The 14706-nt window shown below is 40.9% G+C and overlaps 2 protein-coding genes across 3 annotated transcripts in view; one reads left to right on the top strand and one right to left on the bottom strand.

Moving 5' to 3' along the window:
• LOC138060143 (ATPase family AAA domain-containing protein 5-like) overlaps nucleotides 1–6436 on the top strand; it is a 32630-nt gene extending 26194 nt beyond the window's left edge. For both annotated transcript variants that reach the window (XM_068905860.1, XM_068905859.1), the window contains exons 13-14: nucleotides 4192–4350; nucleotides 5873–6436. In XM_068905860.1, coding sequence (XP_068761961.1) covers nucleotides 4192–4350; nucleotides 5873–5960 — 247 coding nt within the window. In that variant the 3' untranslated portion in view covers nucleotides 5961–6436. The remainder of the gene's footprint in view (nucleotides 1–4191; nucleotides 4351–5872) is intronic.
• Nucleotides 6437–9690: 3254 nt separating this feature from the next.
• Nucleotides 9691–13164, bottom strand: LOC138059057 (kelch-like protein 3). Its single transcript, XM_068904566.1, has one exon. It carries the CDS (start codon nucleotides 13080–13082, stop codon nucleotides 11229–11231), a length of 1854 nt encoding a protein of 617 aa, XP_068760667.1. The 5' UTR covers nucleotides 13083–13164; the 3' UTR covers nucleotides 9691–11228.
• Between the last annotated feature and the right edge of the window lie 1542 nt (nucleotides 13165–14706).

Raw genomic sequence — 14706 nt, 5'->3', positions numbered from 1 at the left:
ACTGTCTTGGCTGTTCACTGCACAATCTCTTTAACATGCTCTTCATTGTTCCATTAAACTTTTCCGTCAGACCATTACACATAGGATGATAAGGAGTCGTGGTGAGCTGTTTAATGCTCAAAAGTCGCGTCACTTCCTTCATACACTCAGAGACGAACTGCGTACCAAGGTCACTCAAGATCTCTTCAGGCACTCCCAAACGACTAAAGATATCCACCAACGCTTCTGCCACAGTTTCAGTATCAATGTTCTTCAGCGGAACGGCTTCAGGATAACGAGTTGCAAAGTCGACCAATGTCAATATATATCTATGGCCGTCCTCACTCGGGGGAACAATAGGTCCAACCAGGTCGATTGCTACTCTCTTAAACGGCTTGTCAATTAATGGCATCTTCTCTAGGGGAACCTTCGGTACGGAACCCTTGTTAACTGTCTTCTGACATACATCGCAGGACTTGCAATAACGAGTCACGTCCCCTTGAATGCCTGGCCAATAGAACGCGCTTTGAATCTTATCAGTCGTTTTCTTTATTCCCATGTGACCTCCCATTATCGATCCGTGCGCTAGTTCCATTATTCGACCTCTCAGCTGCACAGGAACCATAACCTGCTTCAGGGGTTTACCTCCGTTCACATAAGGGTGCTTGTAGACGCGGTACAGAACTCCACCTTTCACTTCAAATGAAGTCTCAGCCTGGCCTCTCGCAACTACGTCATCTTTCTCCCAAAATTTCTGTAGGCTCTCGTCATCACGCTGCATTTGCTTGAGCTTTTCTCTATCAACTACGGGACTTTCTTTGGTATCTGGTACCTTCAACGGAATATGTTCTTCAGCTTTCTTAGCTTGATTTCTCGTGGTTACAGCACAAGCTTCTTCTACAGGAACTTGCCAGCTTGGGTCTGGGTCGTCAGCGGCTCTTGCGCCTGGCACATTACCAATAATTAAATCATAAACAGCATCGGGAAGACACTGCGCTTGGCCCTTGAGATAAGGTGTATCAACATCAATCTTTGCGATGGGAACTTTCCTTGCCGTATTGTCAATGAGCAGCATAACATTAAATTCGCCAGTAAACTGATCCTCAGATACAAGATCCCTCTTTACTACAATTCCACTACAACCAGTATCTCTCAGGACATCAACAGGCTTCTCTCCAACTCTACCTTTCACGACAGGCATTTTACTTCTCACTCCAGTCAACGGTTCAACACAAGCACTACTCAACAATGGAATCTTCTTACCACAGGCTAACAGCAGCTTATCATCTTTAATACAGGCCTTAACTTCTTCATCAGTAGGTTTAACCTCAGGCGGCTGAACTAGACAACTGGCACTCACTTGACCACGCTGCACAGGGTTACCATCCTTACTTTGTCCTCCTGATCTGCGTCCACCTGATCGACAGTTTCTAGCTTCATGTCCCTGCTTACCACATAGGAAACACTTTCTTGTTAGGGTTGGGCAGTTGACAGCTTTATGACCTCGGGTGTTGCACTTAAAGCAATGCAGAGCTGGTGGATTAATCTGCATGTTCTTGGCCTCTTCCCTCTCAGGCTGCACTGTTGGCTTTCTGCTCGCTGAGCTGAACAAATGTTTACCATGAGCCTCCAAGTACTGGTCAGCGATCTTCGCAATCTTTGCTAGAGTTTCAGGTGCCCTTTCTCGCAGGTGAATTGCCAAATCCTTAGGGCAAGAGTCAATAAATTGTTCTTTCACGATCAAGTCCTTAAGACCATCAAAGCTTCGCGCAGTATTCGAAAGCTCTAGCCACCGTAACAAGTATCTGTCCAGTCGTACAATAAACTGCTCCGGACTTTCGTCAACTTCTGGTTTGGTTACTCTAAATTTTCGACGATAGCCGTCTTCGGTAAGGTCATATCTCTTCATTAACGCAATCTTTACCTTGTCATAATCCTTAGCTGCGTCCTCCGATAGACGTGAATACACTTCTAGTGCCCGTCCAGACAACAGAGCACTGAGCTTCGATGCCCATCCATCTTTTTTCCACTTAGCTGTCTCCGCAAATCTCTCGAACCTCTGCAAATACGCGTCCAAATCGTCTTTACCATCAACAAATGAGGGGAGTTTAGGTGCCTTAGCCCGATCCTCTCTCACTTCAGGACGCCCGTCAGCATTCTCCACAGCCAAACGTGCAATTTCCAGCTCATGTTCTCTTTTTGCGGCTTCAATAGCCTCTTTCTGTTTCAACAGCTCGGCTTCCATCTGCAATTTTCTTAGTTCGCGTTCTTGTCGCCTAGTTTCTCTCTCTTCGTCTTCTCTTCTTCTATCTTCTTCAAGTAAACGATGCTTCTCTTCCTTTTCTTCTTCAAACCGCCTCCTTTTTTGTTCTCTTTCTTCCTCCAATTGTCTTCGTTTTTCTTGTTTTTCTTCCTCCAATTGTCTTTGTTTTTCTTGTTTTTCTTCCTCCAATTGTCTTCGTTTTTCTTTTATTTCTTCTTTTTCTTCCTCTTCCCTCACAAACTCGAGAAGCTTTTCTCCTTGCAATCCGAATTCTTTCCCCATCTGCAAAAGCTTTTCCATTTCCATAGCAGTATGTCACAGCAAAAACACAATATACTCTCTTGCACAGTTCTTCTTACTTTTTCGGTAACTCCTTCTTGAATTGTCCTTTCCTGGTTTCTGTAGTCAGCAAACAAATGAATTCCTCTCCAGGACCAGGCCCCCAATGTTACGAGTTCGAACGTTTTGAGGAAAGTTAGCTTGCAGACTAATCTGAACGCAGGGTTGTCGGAACAACAACAAGAAGATTTATTCCAAAATGAACGTAGTTTCCACGAATTAAAACTCTGAACAACACGTACTTGACAAACTTACACGGCCTCCGCCAACTTGAATGCACACAGCTTCTGTCACACTTGAATAAACACGACCAACGCCAACTCTCTTCGATTGTGAAAAACTAGTTAGAAAAACACTCCGCTTGTACTGGTCTACTTATATACTCTGACAATAAACTTCTAGAACTTTCTAAATTAGTAATCACTCTAATTATAGAAAGGTTACAAATCACACCGATTTAGAAACGCTTACGTACAAACCTAAATATAAACAAACTACGAACTCTCGCGCAGGTTCTAGACAGTAACGCTTGTCACGCAATACTATTTTTCGTAACAACCTCTAATGGAGAAAAGGTACTTAGCAATGTAAATGTGGTTGTGTGAAGACAAGTTAAAAGGAAAAACAGCTCACTCCCGGTTGCCGTCGGCGTCTCAAAAACGCGGGTGCTTAAGATGGCTGAAACCAGTTTCAACACTTTTAAGAGACCTTGGTATTTGAAGGATTGACACTACAACACGTTATCACGTAATAGCAATATTATGGTACCACGTAAAACATCAATTATTGCTGAACAAGATGCAATAATTTTTGTGGCGTAACCAGTTACCATGGTAAAAGGAAAGCCTTGCAAAAACACCCTATGTTTTGGCTTTAGTTGCTCATATCTGAAAAATGAAGTAGGTGACCCCGAATTTTTATTGCACCAAAGTGAGCAGCAGGCCAAGATGAAACTCTGCAAAGTTTTTAAAAAATATGGGGAGCGGATTCAGAGCTATCTTAAATTTCCAATTATTTAAGGTGGGTCTAAATCTGCTTCACAGAATTTTTTAAACTTTGCAGGAAGTTTCATTCTGGCGTGTTGATTACATTTCAGAAATTAAAAATGGGGGTTACGGAGTTCGTTTTAGAGATATGAGCAGCTAAAGCCAAATATGGGGTGTTTTTAGAGGGCTTTCCTGTTGCCACGGTAACGTTTTACGCCACAAAAATGACCGAATCTTTTTCAACAATAATTGGTGTTTGACATGGTACCATAACATTGCTGTTAAGTGATACAGTGTTGTAGTGTCAATCCTTTTATGTTGGAAAGTTTCTTTTAAGTGTTGAAACTGGTTTGAGCCACCTTAAGCTCCCTGTTGTATGAGACGACGCGTGGGATCTGAATAGGAAATCGAAGTGTCCCAAAAACGTATCAAATCACTCAGGACAACGCAGAAAATAGTAGGTGAGTGAACTTTATCTGGCTGTCCATAAAATGAATTTCCGAAAAGAAACATCGCGTTTTCCTCGATCAGTTGAATCGGCCGTGACGTCACACGCTCTCACATCCTTAGGGTTGTCTGTGCTAAACTATTGCTTTACTCTGTGTAACTGGAATTGTTTTACAGTGTTGAGGCAAGCAGGAGGAAGCTTTACAAGAACCTGGGACCATGTATCCCTGCCCTTTCTTATTGTAATCATCGTTGCGTGACGTGTGACTACATTCCAGTTTTTCGTTTTGTGTGTCACGCGGAAAAGCTGCGAGAGGAAGCACGCCTCAAGCGAAGGTAACGCACAAAGTGCATGCAACTTTGCAGTCGAACGAGACACCCTAAGGATAACATTTATGATGGCCTGCGCTGTTAGATAGGCAGGAAAGCTGCACTTTTTATTCCAAAGTTCAAATCTATTCTAAAATCGTTTATAATGGCATTATGAAATATTAGTATATCTGGTTTACCTAAATGGTAGAAATGCTGTCGAGGGGATTGGAGATGTCAACCTCGTTCCCTGGGAACGAGGTTTGAGAGATGTTGAAATTTAACGATGGTTCATGCCCCCCACTGGATCTTCTTCTGAACCCCCCTCGAGACACAGTGACGTCATCAAATTCTAAACTCAAAATCGCAAGGTCTTCTGAATTTGTTTCTAAAGGAGGTTGTAGATGACTTAGAAATATATCTTTTTTCAAGTTTCCAGTTCCGTAACGTCTTTCGTTTCGAAAATACAGCATTTCGAATTTCCGCATTGTCAGCTTGCGTGTCACAACGATACAAGCCTATTTGGTTGGGAAAAAATGTCTATCCCTCTAAATTTCAGCAGTTTGAACCTTTTAAGTACATTAGTAGATTTGTTAATACTCATGTATTTTATCTCGTGAGCGAGAAGTAAGCGCTTTCATCGCAAAGTGAACAAAACTCTATAAAATTGCGTTAAGCGCTTCGACAAATAACTCAGAAACGATGTAATGCACAGACCTGAGAATTGGAGAGGTGGTTAAAAGATTTGTTTCCTACAACATTCCTTTGTCAATGAACGGTGTCGAATTTATTTTCTTGTTGCGTGACAGTGTAAACGATACGAGAAGCGAAATGAAAAAAGGAGTATCATACAGCTTATCTTAATTCCTCATTCGCCCATAACCACAATTCCTTGCGCCTTTGACCACAATCCCTTGCGTTTGGAAGAAAAATGTGTTCTCCCGATTAGAGAGCTACCTCGCTCGTTCGCTTCAGGCTCACTCACTGCGGCAGCAATTACATAGGTGATTGATGAATAAATAACCTCGTCTAGGAGAGTGGATTTTTGACTTTGCAGAAACAATTGTCAACCTCGAGAGTTAAGACGATTGTGATCTTTGTTGAATTCGCACGTTCGTCGAACTATAAATCACTTGAAAGAAAAAAAAAACAGATCAGTTGGCAGAAACACGCAAGGCAACTTGATCACAGGCGGTCGCTGAAATCGATGTCACTTTCCATTGCGCCATTTATTTGTGCAGCCAAAAGTACGATAGAAAAATTGAACGTAGCAAAAATCTCCCAAACTGATGATAACTTTTTATTTTCGCGGCACGAAATTTATGTTGTTTTCATGTCGCAACTTTTGTTGCTGATGGCAATTTTTTTAATTCTTGATCGACACTTCCTAAAAAGTTCCCTCTGCTCTTCCTAAAAACTGTGTATCAACTACAAGAGCTAATATCTTCGAGACATAACATTTACCATAAAGCAGGCTAGCAAAATCTGTACCTTGCTTAGTTCGCATTTTTGAGCATTTGAAGTTTAATGCTTTTTGTTGTCTTTCTAGATTTCTTCATTATCTGAATTCCAATTCATTTTCCATGACTCATTCAACCATGGATGCCTTAGCGGATTGCTACCTTGGGAATCGCTAACGAGACTGCGAACTCTCCTCTGCTTTTAAAAAATCAAGAAGACGGCGGCAAAAGTTGAGCCAGAGAATGTAGGCATGCATCGCGTATAGAAAGAAGTCGTTCACTTTGATTTAAAAACGTACGGAAAAAACAATTATTAGTTTGGCACGCCACAGAGGCCAGATTGTAAAGCCTCTGTTTTTATCCTGGTGTAAATAATGCAAGCAGTGATTGTAAGATTGTCTTTTTTTTAATTTGTAATATTTCTTCGTGCAACAAGAATGTAAATAAAATGTTATGAACTTTAATCATATCTTCAGTCTAAAGCTTATATTTAAGGCTAAGTGAATTGCCTATTTAGTCTCCCAATTTTAGCCCAGAATATGAAATCAAACACTGAATTCACAATTTATAAAAAGGGTGTAAATAAGTTTAGACTGAAGAAATTTTATATTAAGTATCATTTATACCGTACAAATAAAAATCCCATGCTCATCTGTAGCAAACATTTTTTTACTTTGAGAAATAAGAACCTGTGTAGGAAACACTTAGAACTTGGGTTCGTATTTGCGGCTTCTTACTGAAGCTCATTCCGAGGATGATTGTTCATTTAAAAAAACACGTTAGCCGAAATTAAGTTTTGCACATTTCTCGGAAAATTAAGTGCGGAACAGTAGTGAGGTCACTGACTATCCACCGTTGTGACCCGGGTGCGATTCCTTGACTCAGCGTTGTGTGTAGGTTGAATTTGTTGGTTCTCCGCTGTGCTCCAAGAGGATTTTCTTCGGGTACCTTGTCCAGTTTCTCTACTCCCCACCCCCTCTCATCATAAACAACATTTGACTTGACTTCCTAAATAATAATAATAATAATGATAATACCAAGGTTTCGTAGAAGCACGAAGTAGGATATTGCTTTGATGAACCACACGATGTTTTTCGGAAGTTCATTTTTTAATGAAGACAATACCTGTTCCGAATGAGACATCATCCATCGTCAGTTGTACAGTGAGAAATAAAATGTAAATATGCAATAAATAGTATAACAAAGTGAGATATTTACATCCCCGTAGCATCATTATCACTATAACATCAGCAGGCTGTAGTGCCAGTTATGTTGGTGAAACCAACAGACACTTCGCTACTCGCATCCGCGAACATCTCTCCTCTGACAAACATTCCCTTCATCTTTAAGCACCTGAGAAGTTCTGAAAATTGTCAAGTCTTGTAGCGCTGAGGCACTGATAGACCCCTTTCGATATATTAAAATTCAGCTTAGCAGCGAGGCCTAGAGGACACAAACAAAGGAAACTGAATGAACATGTTTATTCATTTCTTTTGTTTGTGTCCTCTAAACCTCACTATCGAGCTGAATTTTAATATATTGGGGACACTGTATAGAAGTAAAATCAGTTAATCTGAAATCAAACAATGGCTTTTGAAGAGAGGGGAAAACCGGAGTACCTTGGCGGCAAGTGCTCTCACCTCTATGATTGACTTTTTACTTTCCATTCCAACAATGGAAACGGTGTTTTGGACTTTGAAAAGCTGCAGACAGCCTAGCTGAGTGTTTTATTTCAAACATTTTAAGGGAGCATTAAAAGCGTACTAAAAATGGGTACGTTGGAAAGTGTTGAAATGAAGTTCGGATACTTCCAGAAGTTTCTCTTCTGAGTAACACTCGCAAGCAAAACTTTAAGCTCGTTCGTGGTAACAGGTGTCTTGGACTAATTTTACGGGCGTAAAACAAGAAAATGCCTACGCTAGTCTTTCCAATATTATTTAAGTCAGTGTAAAATGACGCGAAAGTAAAATAAAAATCATGGCTATAACATGGCACAATCTGCCTTTTTTATCTCGTGGATACGAGAAGCGTAGGAACGAATTGTTGTGGGGCACTGGGATATGCAAATATGTCACTTGTCACTAAGGTGTAGACACCCTTCGTAACTAGTCGGCTACGAACAAGAAAGCTCGACATTTGCGGTAGACCCATCGTTTCCGAGAGCCCTTGAAATCGACGGTCTCTTCCGGTCTTCGTGCAGCTTTTTCACAGGACGATTGACAGAATTAAGACGATTGACAGAATTAAGACGACTGTAAGTGGCTTCAATTAGACTTCGAATGTTTCAAATGAGTGCTATGGCCAATTTGGAGACTGAATTTTATGAGCCTTTGATTCTTCAAGGCGCTAAAACTGCTAAACATGACGAGGACACGAACATTTGCTCTTCGACCCCTCGGGCTTTTAGGGGGTATATAAATTCCAGTTTGATGGGAATTTTTCCTTGGAATGAGCAAATATCATGCTAATGTGGTAAGGGACGACATTATTCATAAGGATGGCAAGGTCGGGTAAAAACCGAACAGGCATGACACCCTGCAAGGGTAAATTCCGACAAGCGACATGGCCCAAAACGTAGCGACAGTACATAAAATGAAATCCCGACGAATGACATCCTTTCCCAGCAACATTCCGACAGTGGCATATTTTGACACTAAATTGAACTATGCCAGAAGTAATTTTGGTCAATTTTCTTTGTGTCTCAAAGGTCTTCAAAAAAGGTCGAAGACATCTGATGAGATCTACTGAGCCTCGTACGCGTGGCAATACTACATGTGTTTTGTTCCCTTGATTCAACCTGCAACTCCCTACCACCTCCCTCCGTTAAGCAGTGAAAATGTCCTTTTCAATGCATATACATGAGACGAAATTAAAGTCAATTTGATATCAGAAAAAGCCAAGTTTTCTTGCCGGTGATTAAAAAATTGCGCAATCAGCAACTTGTAACCTATGACCGCATTGATGATCAACTTGTAACCTATGACCGCATGATCTATGACCGCAACCGTACGTCATGCCGTACGCCTTGTGTTAGAAATTTCGGGTGATGTAGGAGCTGATCCAAAGATAACTCGTCATTGGTTTGCAACCCTGACCCCAAAACAATAGAAAGAATGACATGTCATTGTTTCCTGCAGGGGTTGCGAACCAATGGCGAGTAATCTTTGGATCAGCTGCTACACTAGAAACGGATCCACTGATCCAGTACCATGATCCCAGAGGTTTTTCTTGAGACGCGAGAGAGCCGCGAAAGTTAAGATCCGCGAAGACGAGTCGCGAAACGGCGAGGAGAGAAAAACCTTTGGTTACCTTAGACTTGAATCTTACTTTCGTGCAGACGCCAGGGTCAGGATCTGACCCTCAGGCCCGGATTGGTTGAAATTTTTACAAACACGCAAATCAATATGATTCCTTCGTTTGATTGGTAATATACCGAGGGGACACTTGATTGCTAAGTTGTCATTGGTCTCTTCTGTAATTATCAATTTGACGCGTTTGATAGCTGGCGTTTGCATGAAAGTGAGATTCAAGTCCAAGGTAACCACAGGTTTTTTTTCGCAACTCGTTTTCACCTCTTTGCGGCTCGCTCGCTGCTCAAGAAAAACCTCTGGGACCAGGCTGCTGATCGAACAATCAAGCTAAAATGTGATTATTTATGGATCTTCGCGAGTCTTGGTCTGAGTCTTCAGAAGCGGAAACATATTTTAATTTTCTCACGCAAAATTTCGAGTGGTTCATCATCTACCTTGACCAACGTCTCCGGCAAAAAAACTTTCTTCTTTAGGCAAAGGAGGGAGCTATACATATTGCGAACTTGTATTGACTCGAACCAGTTGTACACAACTGTTACCAATTTCAGAAATTATGAAATATCACAAATTTGAAAGATGAAATATATTATCTGAAATGTTGCAGCTGTCTTATTTATTGTTTTGATCGCTCAAATTATTTACACAACTCTGACTTAAAATCAATGGTTCTGTTTCAAAATAATTAACACATCCAGTTTTCAGCTATAACATGATCTTCGGAGTGAATGCTACAATGGTATCTTCTTTTTTGCCTCGTTTGCCATCTTGTGCGCAAAATATCCAAAGTTTCAATTCTTGTAAAAACAGGATGTTTCAGATCTTAAAACCACCCTTTCAAAATTGATCTGTTTTTTCACCACTATAGTCCCAACGTAGTACACATTCCAAAGCAGTCTATAGACACAAAATCACCTGATCCATCTGTAGCACAAAAACTGACAACGACTGCACACGAACTTATTGCACTATCACCTATAGCCGAGGTGAAATCTCCGAGGAATCTCCGATGACGTAATGGTCTTAATTAAACTGTCATCAGGATATCTATGGGTATGAACGATACGATAATACGGAGCTTAAGCAAGCACGTTTTTGAGATGCGGACGGCAACCGGAAGTGAGCTGTTTTCCCTTTTAACTTGTCTTCACACAACCCCATTTACATTGCTAAGTACCTTTTTTCTATTAGAGATGATTCGCATAAAAATCTGGGAGACACCACTGTCCTGGCACGCGAAATGTTCTCTTCCAGTTACCGTCCGCGTCTTAAAAACGCCCGTGCTTAAGCTCCCTAATAACACTTTTAACAACTTACAGCTTTCTTTCCTAAAAGTCGCGATTAAATTTAATTGGTTTTTTAGTATAAGCCTAATAAAGTAGTCACACGCGTCACTTAATTTAAGAATTACGTTATCCACGGCTATGTTTAGTACGGTGGTTATCTCCCTACCAATGAAAGTTGAAACGTCGACACATTCCATGGATGACATAATGACCTTTTACGTATTCAATACTCGCTTCGAATAAACCACTTAAATAACACAAAAAGGCAATATATTTTGTACTAAATAAAGAGTGGAATATTCATAGAATTTTAAGTACATTACGTTTTAACAGCTTTTGGCGAATACCTGTAAACATCATAAGTTGCGTGATTCGAAGTGCCACTGAATCTGTTTTCTTACCACTAGAAGTCCCACTGACTATGTGGCCGAGTGGAAGTCTGGTTCAGCTCTCCGACAAAACAAAAATATAATAAACCGATTGCAGAGCAAGAACCGCGCTCGGCCCATGGGCGCGGGGTTAATTATGGATTTCAAAGAGTAAAACGCTCTAAAACCCGAAAAGTTAACAGAAAGCTATTTTTCTTCAGATGCATCTTAAAGGAAAATTGCTTACAGTAAATGTGAACAAATAAAGCTGGAGTCAGTACTAGATTTATTAGATTTATTGAATAGCATTGTTGTTTTTGTATTATAATCTTCTCTATTATCTGAAAATTAAACTGTTAACACTTTCAGTGATTATCATTAAGTCTTTTTTTTAAATTCAAAGACTTCAGATCCAAAATTTCTTGTATCAAGGCTGCCATCAAGAAAACTGAACAAAAGAAACTGAACCATTGTAGCTGTTAGTCACATTATCAAACATTTGTGTTCGTCAACCTTGGAACAGTCTTCAACAAATTTGGCACGTTTCACGAACTTGGATTGCTTTAGCACTCTGATAGCACAACAGAAAGTAACATTGATATAAGAAATGCCATTCAATCCCTTTGGAAACAATTTCTCAAGGGGCATCTGAGTTTTCTCAATCCATTTATCCCTGTCATGATCATAAAAATCAATCCCATCCTTTCGGTTAAAAGTACAAATACAGCGAATTATTGAGTAAAGCTTGTCGTCTACACCAAGCAGACATGGGTTGTAATGGTCAAATGGCGTCTTCCTCAGCTTTGCAATAAAATGCCATTCATTAGCCGATGCATCATACATTTCACAATTTTCAGGTCCAGAATACCTGTCTACTCCACCAACAATGAAAATGTTTCTGTGTGCAGCTGCACCATGAGCATACCATCTTGGTACTTGGAGGTCGGCGATTTTCTCCCAAGATTTTGTATTGAGGTCATACCTGTCGACCTCTCTTAGGACCTCAAATCGGTCATCTGCGTAGCCACCAACAAAATAAATGTAATTGTCTGTTGCTACAATACATATTGCTGATCTTGACTTCAAATCAAATGATGCAATATCTGTCCATGAGTCTGATTGTGGACTGTACTTTGCAATAAAAGAAAGGTGGGTCTTATCACAACATAGCTTGTCACCTTGAGAACGCAAGGAAACACACTCCGGGCAACATACAATATCCTCACTGAGGAGAGTGTAAATGGTTTCATTTGTTACAAATACACTTATCAATGTCCTGAATTCTTCGTAAGATGTTGTTTTCCAGCTATCTAAGAAAGAGTCGTAACAAACCAATGACAGGCTCTTTCCCTCCTTTGATAGACAATACAGCATGCCATGACAAGATACAATTCCACTAGTAAAGGCTGGTATTGAGGCCGAAGACTGCGCCCGCACCCATCTATTCTCCTGAGGAAAATAATAGCAAAGGACGTTTTCTTCTTTTGTAAAACCTGCCACACAGACTACAATAACAGGTGTTTCAAGAGCCTTTCTGGGCCTTATGAGGTAATGAGGCGTTTTAGTACCAGCACATTGCAAAGCGTTCTTAACAAGATTCAAGCATTCTTTATTGTCATTCACAAGGTAGTTTGTCATTATATTACAGCGTAAGTAGTCACGCGATACATAAACAAGTCGAACCTTGTCAAACAATTCGGCAAAATAATTCCTCCGCTCGATTTTGTCATCATCAATCCACGAAAGAATAATTTCAAATACATCTTCCTCTGCGCTGACTCCGATGTCATCGCTAGCTATCCACATTTTGACTTCCTCCTTCGACAGTTTCGCAAAATCTTCTGTTTTTGTTATGGCGAGGAAGTTTTCGAAAATGAAGCTCTTCGTGCGGGAAACTAGTTCTCCACACTCAAACTTTTCCGCGAAGTGATAGGTTGAAATGGCGTTGGAAGAATTCAACTTGTTACACAGAACTTTCCCCGCAACTGTTTTGAGATTCGCAAGAACCAAATAGTCCGCCATCGCGATCAAGTCTTGGGCTCGTTCTTCAGTCGATATTTCAACACTACCGGTGTAAATAAACTCCAGAATCGCTGTTAAACACTCCTCTGTGAGCATCTCCAAGCGCACTATACCTTCCTTAGACTCCCTCATGTCACAATTGAGCAGCTTTTCAAAAAAAGGACTACCTTCGGAAAGAACATTTTTGTGGGCTTTTAGTTCTTTCTCATCTTTGACCACCAAAGTAACGTCGAATGGATGGTCCACTGTATCCCGCGGAGTAAAAGCGAGCTTTAGGCTCGAAATATTCTTAATTGTTTGCGATAAATCCTCCATCCATGCACAAGTTTGGCGTCAGGAGTGAGGCTGTTGGACAAACAAAACGCGAAAGCTAAAATGAGGATTGTGTAAGGCGTACTTTTCGTACTCTGTTTTCAATGCTGGGGGGACCCCAGAGAGGAATGAGTAGTATCCCACAATGCATAGCGATTCCTTATAGTCTGGGAGCAAATGTCATAAAATAAGGTCCCGTGTGAAGTTCGTGCTGAAAGCAAGCACCTAGTGTAAAAGTGTTCATTAGGACCTACTAAACATCAAAAGTTTTGGTGCCAGCTTTGCAACTTGCTCAGATGGCTTTTAAGAGGGGTTAAATTCTGACCCATGAAATCCAGCATGAAAACGAGGCTAAAACACATAATTCCTCATAACTTTGTTAATAACAGACGAAAATACACCAAACTTGCTCACATGATTGGGCATGATCCTCCCTATTGATTTATGCTAATTTACATAGGTCACGTGACCTTAGCCATGAAAGCGAGGCTGAAACTCATAATTTACTATAATTTGTCAAAAAAAATCCTTATCATGCCAAACTTGCTCACCTTAGTCAGTTAGACATCTTGCATCGATTGGTGCCACTTTGTAATGTCACGTGACCCCATACATATGTCTGATTTTGACAACGCGAATGCCACAAATCCTGTCCTTACTGTATTTCGCCAATACATGCGCATGGTAATGGAGATGTTCGCATTCACCCAGGCAGTCCACAGTGGTGATTGGAAGCTCTATCTAACTCCACTGGAGTTGTTCACAAAGTACTTCTTTGTGCACGACAAGATCTGTTATCTAAGGATGATCCCCCTGTACGTAGCTGAAATGGCATCCCTCGAATCATCAGACCCCGAGATCTATGGAGAGTTCATCACAGGAAACTGGGTAGTGAACAAGAACAAGGAGGTTCCCTTCTGTGCTGTTGGTGGTGATACTGCGTTGGAACACCTCAATCGATATATGAAAGTTTCTGGTGGGCTTGTAGGGATCACTTTGAATGAGAGCGCAAAAGCCAAGTTTTTCCTCATTGCTCCAGAACTAGCCCGACTCACAGCAGAAGCCAAGGCAATGGCGGGTCTCGTTCCGGAACGTGCACACCATCAAGAACTAAACTCAGCTGTTTTGACGCTCAAAGATAACAGCATAGATAAGTTGACCGAGACAATCAAGACTTTCACCGATCCTTTTTCATCAGACCAGAACACCAACACCGATCTGTACAACTTGGTCACAAAAATTGTGATGAATGAGAAAACGAAGAAAGATCTTGTTAATCAGAGTGAAAAAGGGAGAAAGCTATTCAGTGCTTTTGTACAAGATAGGATCAAGACAGTAGGATCAAGACAGGAAAGATCAACCTCTGGGCTCCTGTAAAGAAGCGCAATCTTCTTACCTGGAAAACGAGTGTTAAGGTCATCAAAGTCAAAGCTTAAGACACGATCATCGAGTTAAAGGAGGACAGAAATCTGTTTGCTCGTTTGGCGATGGTGTGCAAGAGCCGCCCAGAAATTGACATCCAAGAGGCTGTTGGCTTATATGAGTTCACTGTTGTCCCAAGATCTTTGTTTTCACGAGATGGCACCAACATGTTCTTGCAAGAGTGCCCTTATGCATATCCTAGAGA

This window comes from Montipora capricornis, chromosome 8, assembly GCF_036669925.1.
Source record: "Montipora capricornis isolate CH-2021 chromosome 8, ASM3666992v2, whole genome shotgun sequence".
Lineage (NCBI taxonomy): Eukaryota > Metazoa > Cnidaria > Anthozoa > Scleractinia > Acroporidae > Montipora > Montipora capricornis.
This window is presented reverse-complemented; position numbering and strand designations above follow the sequence as displayed.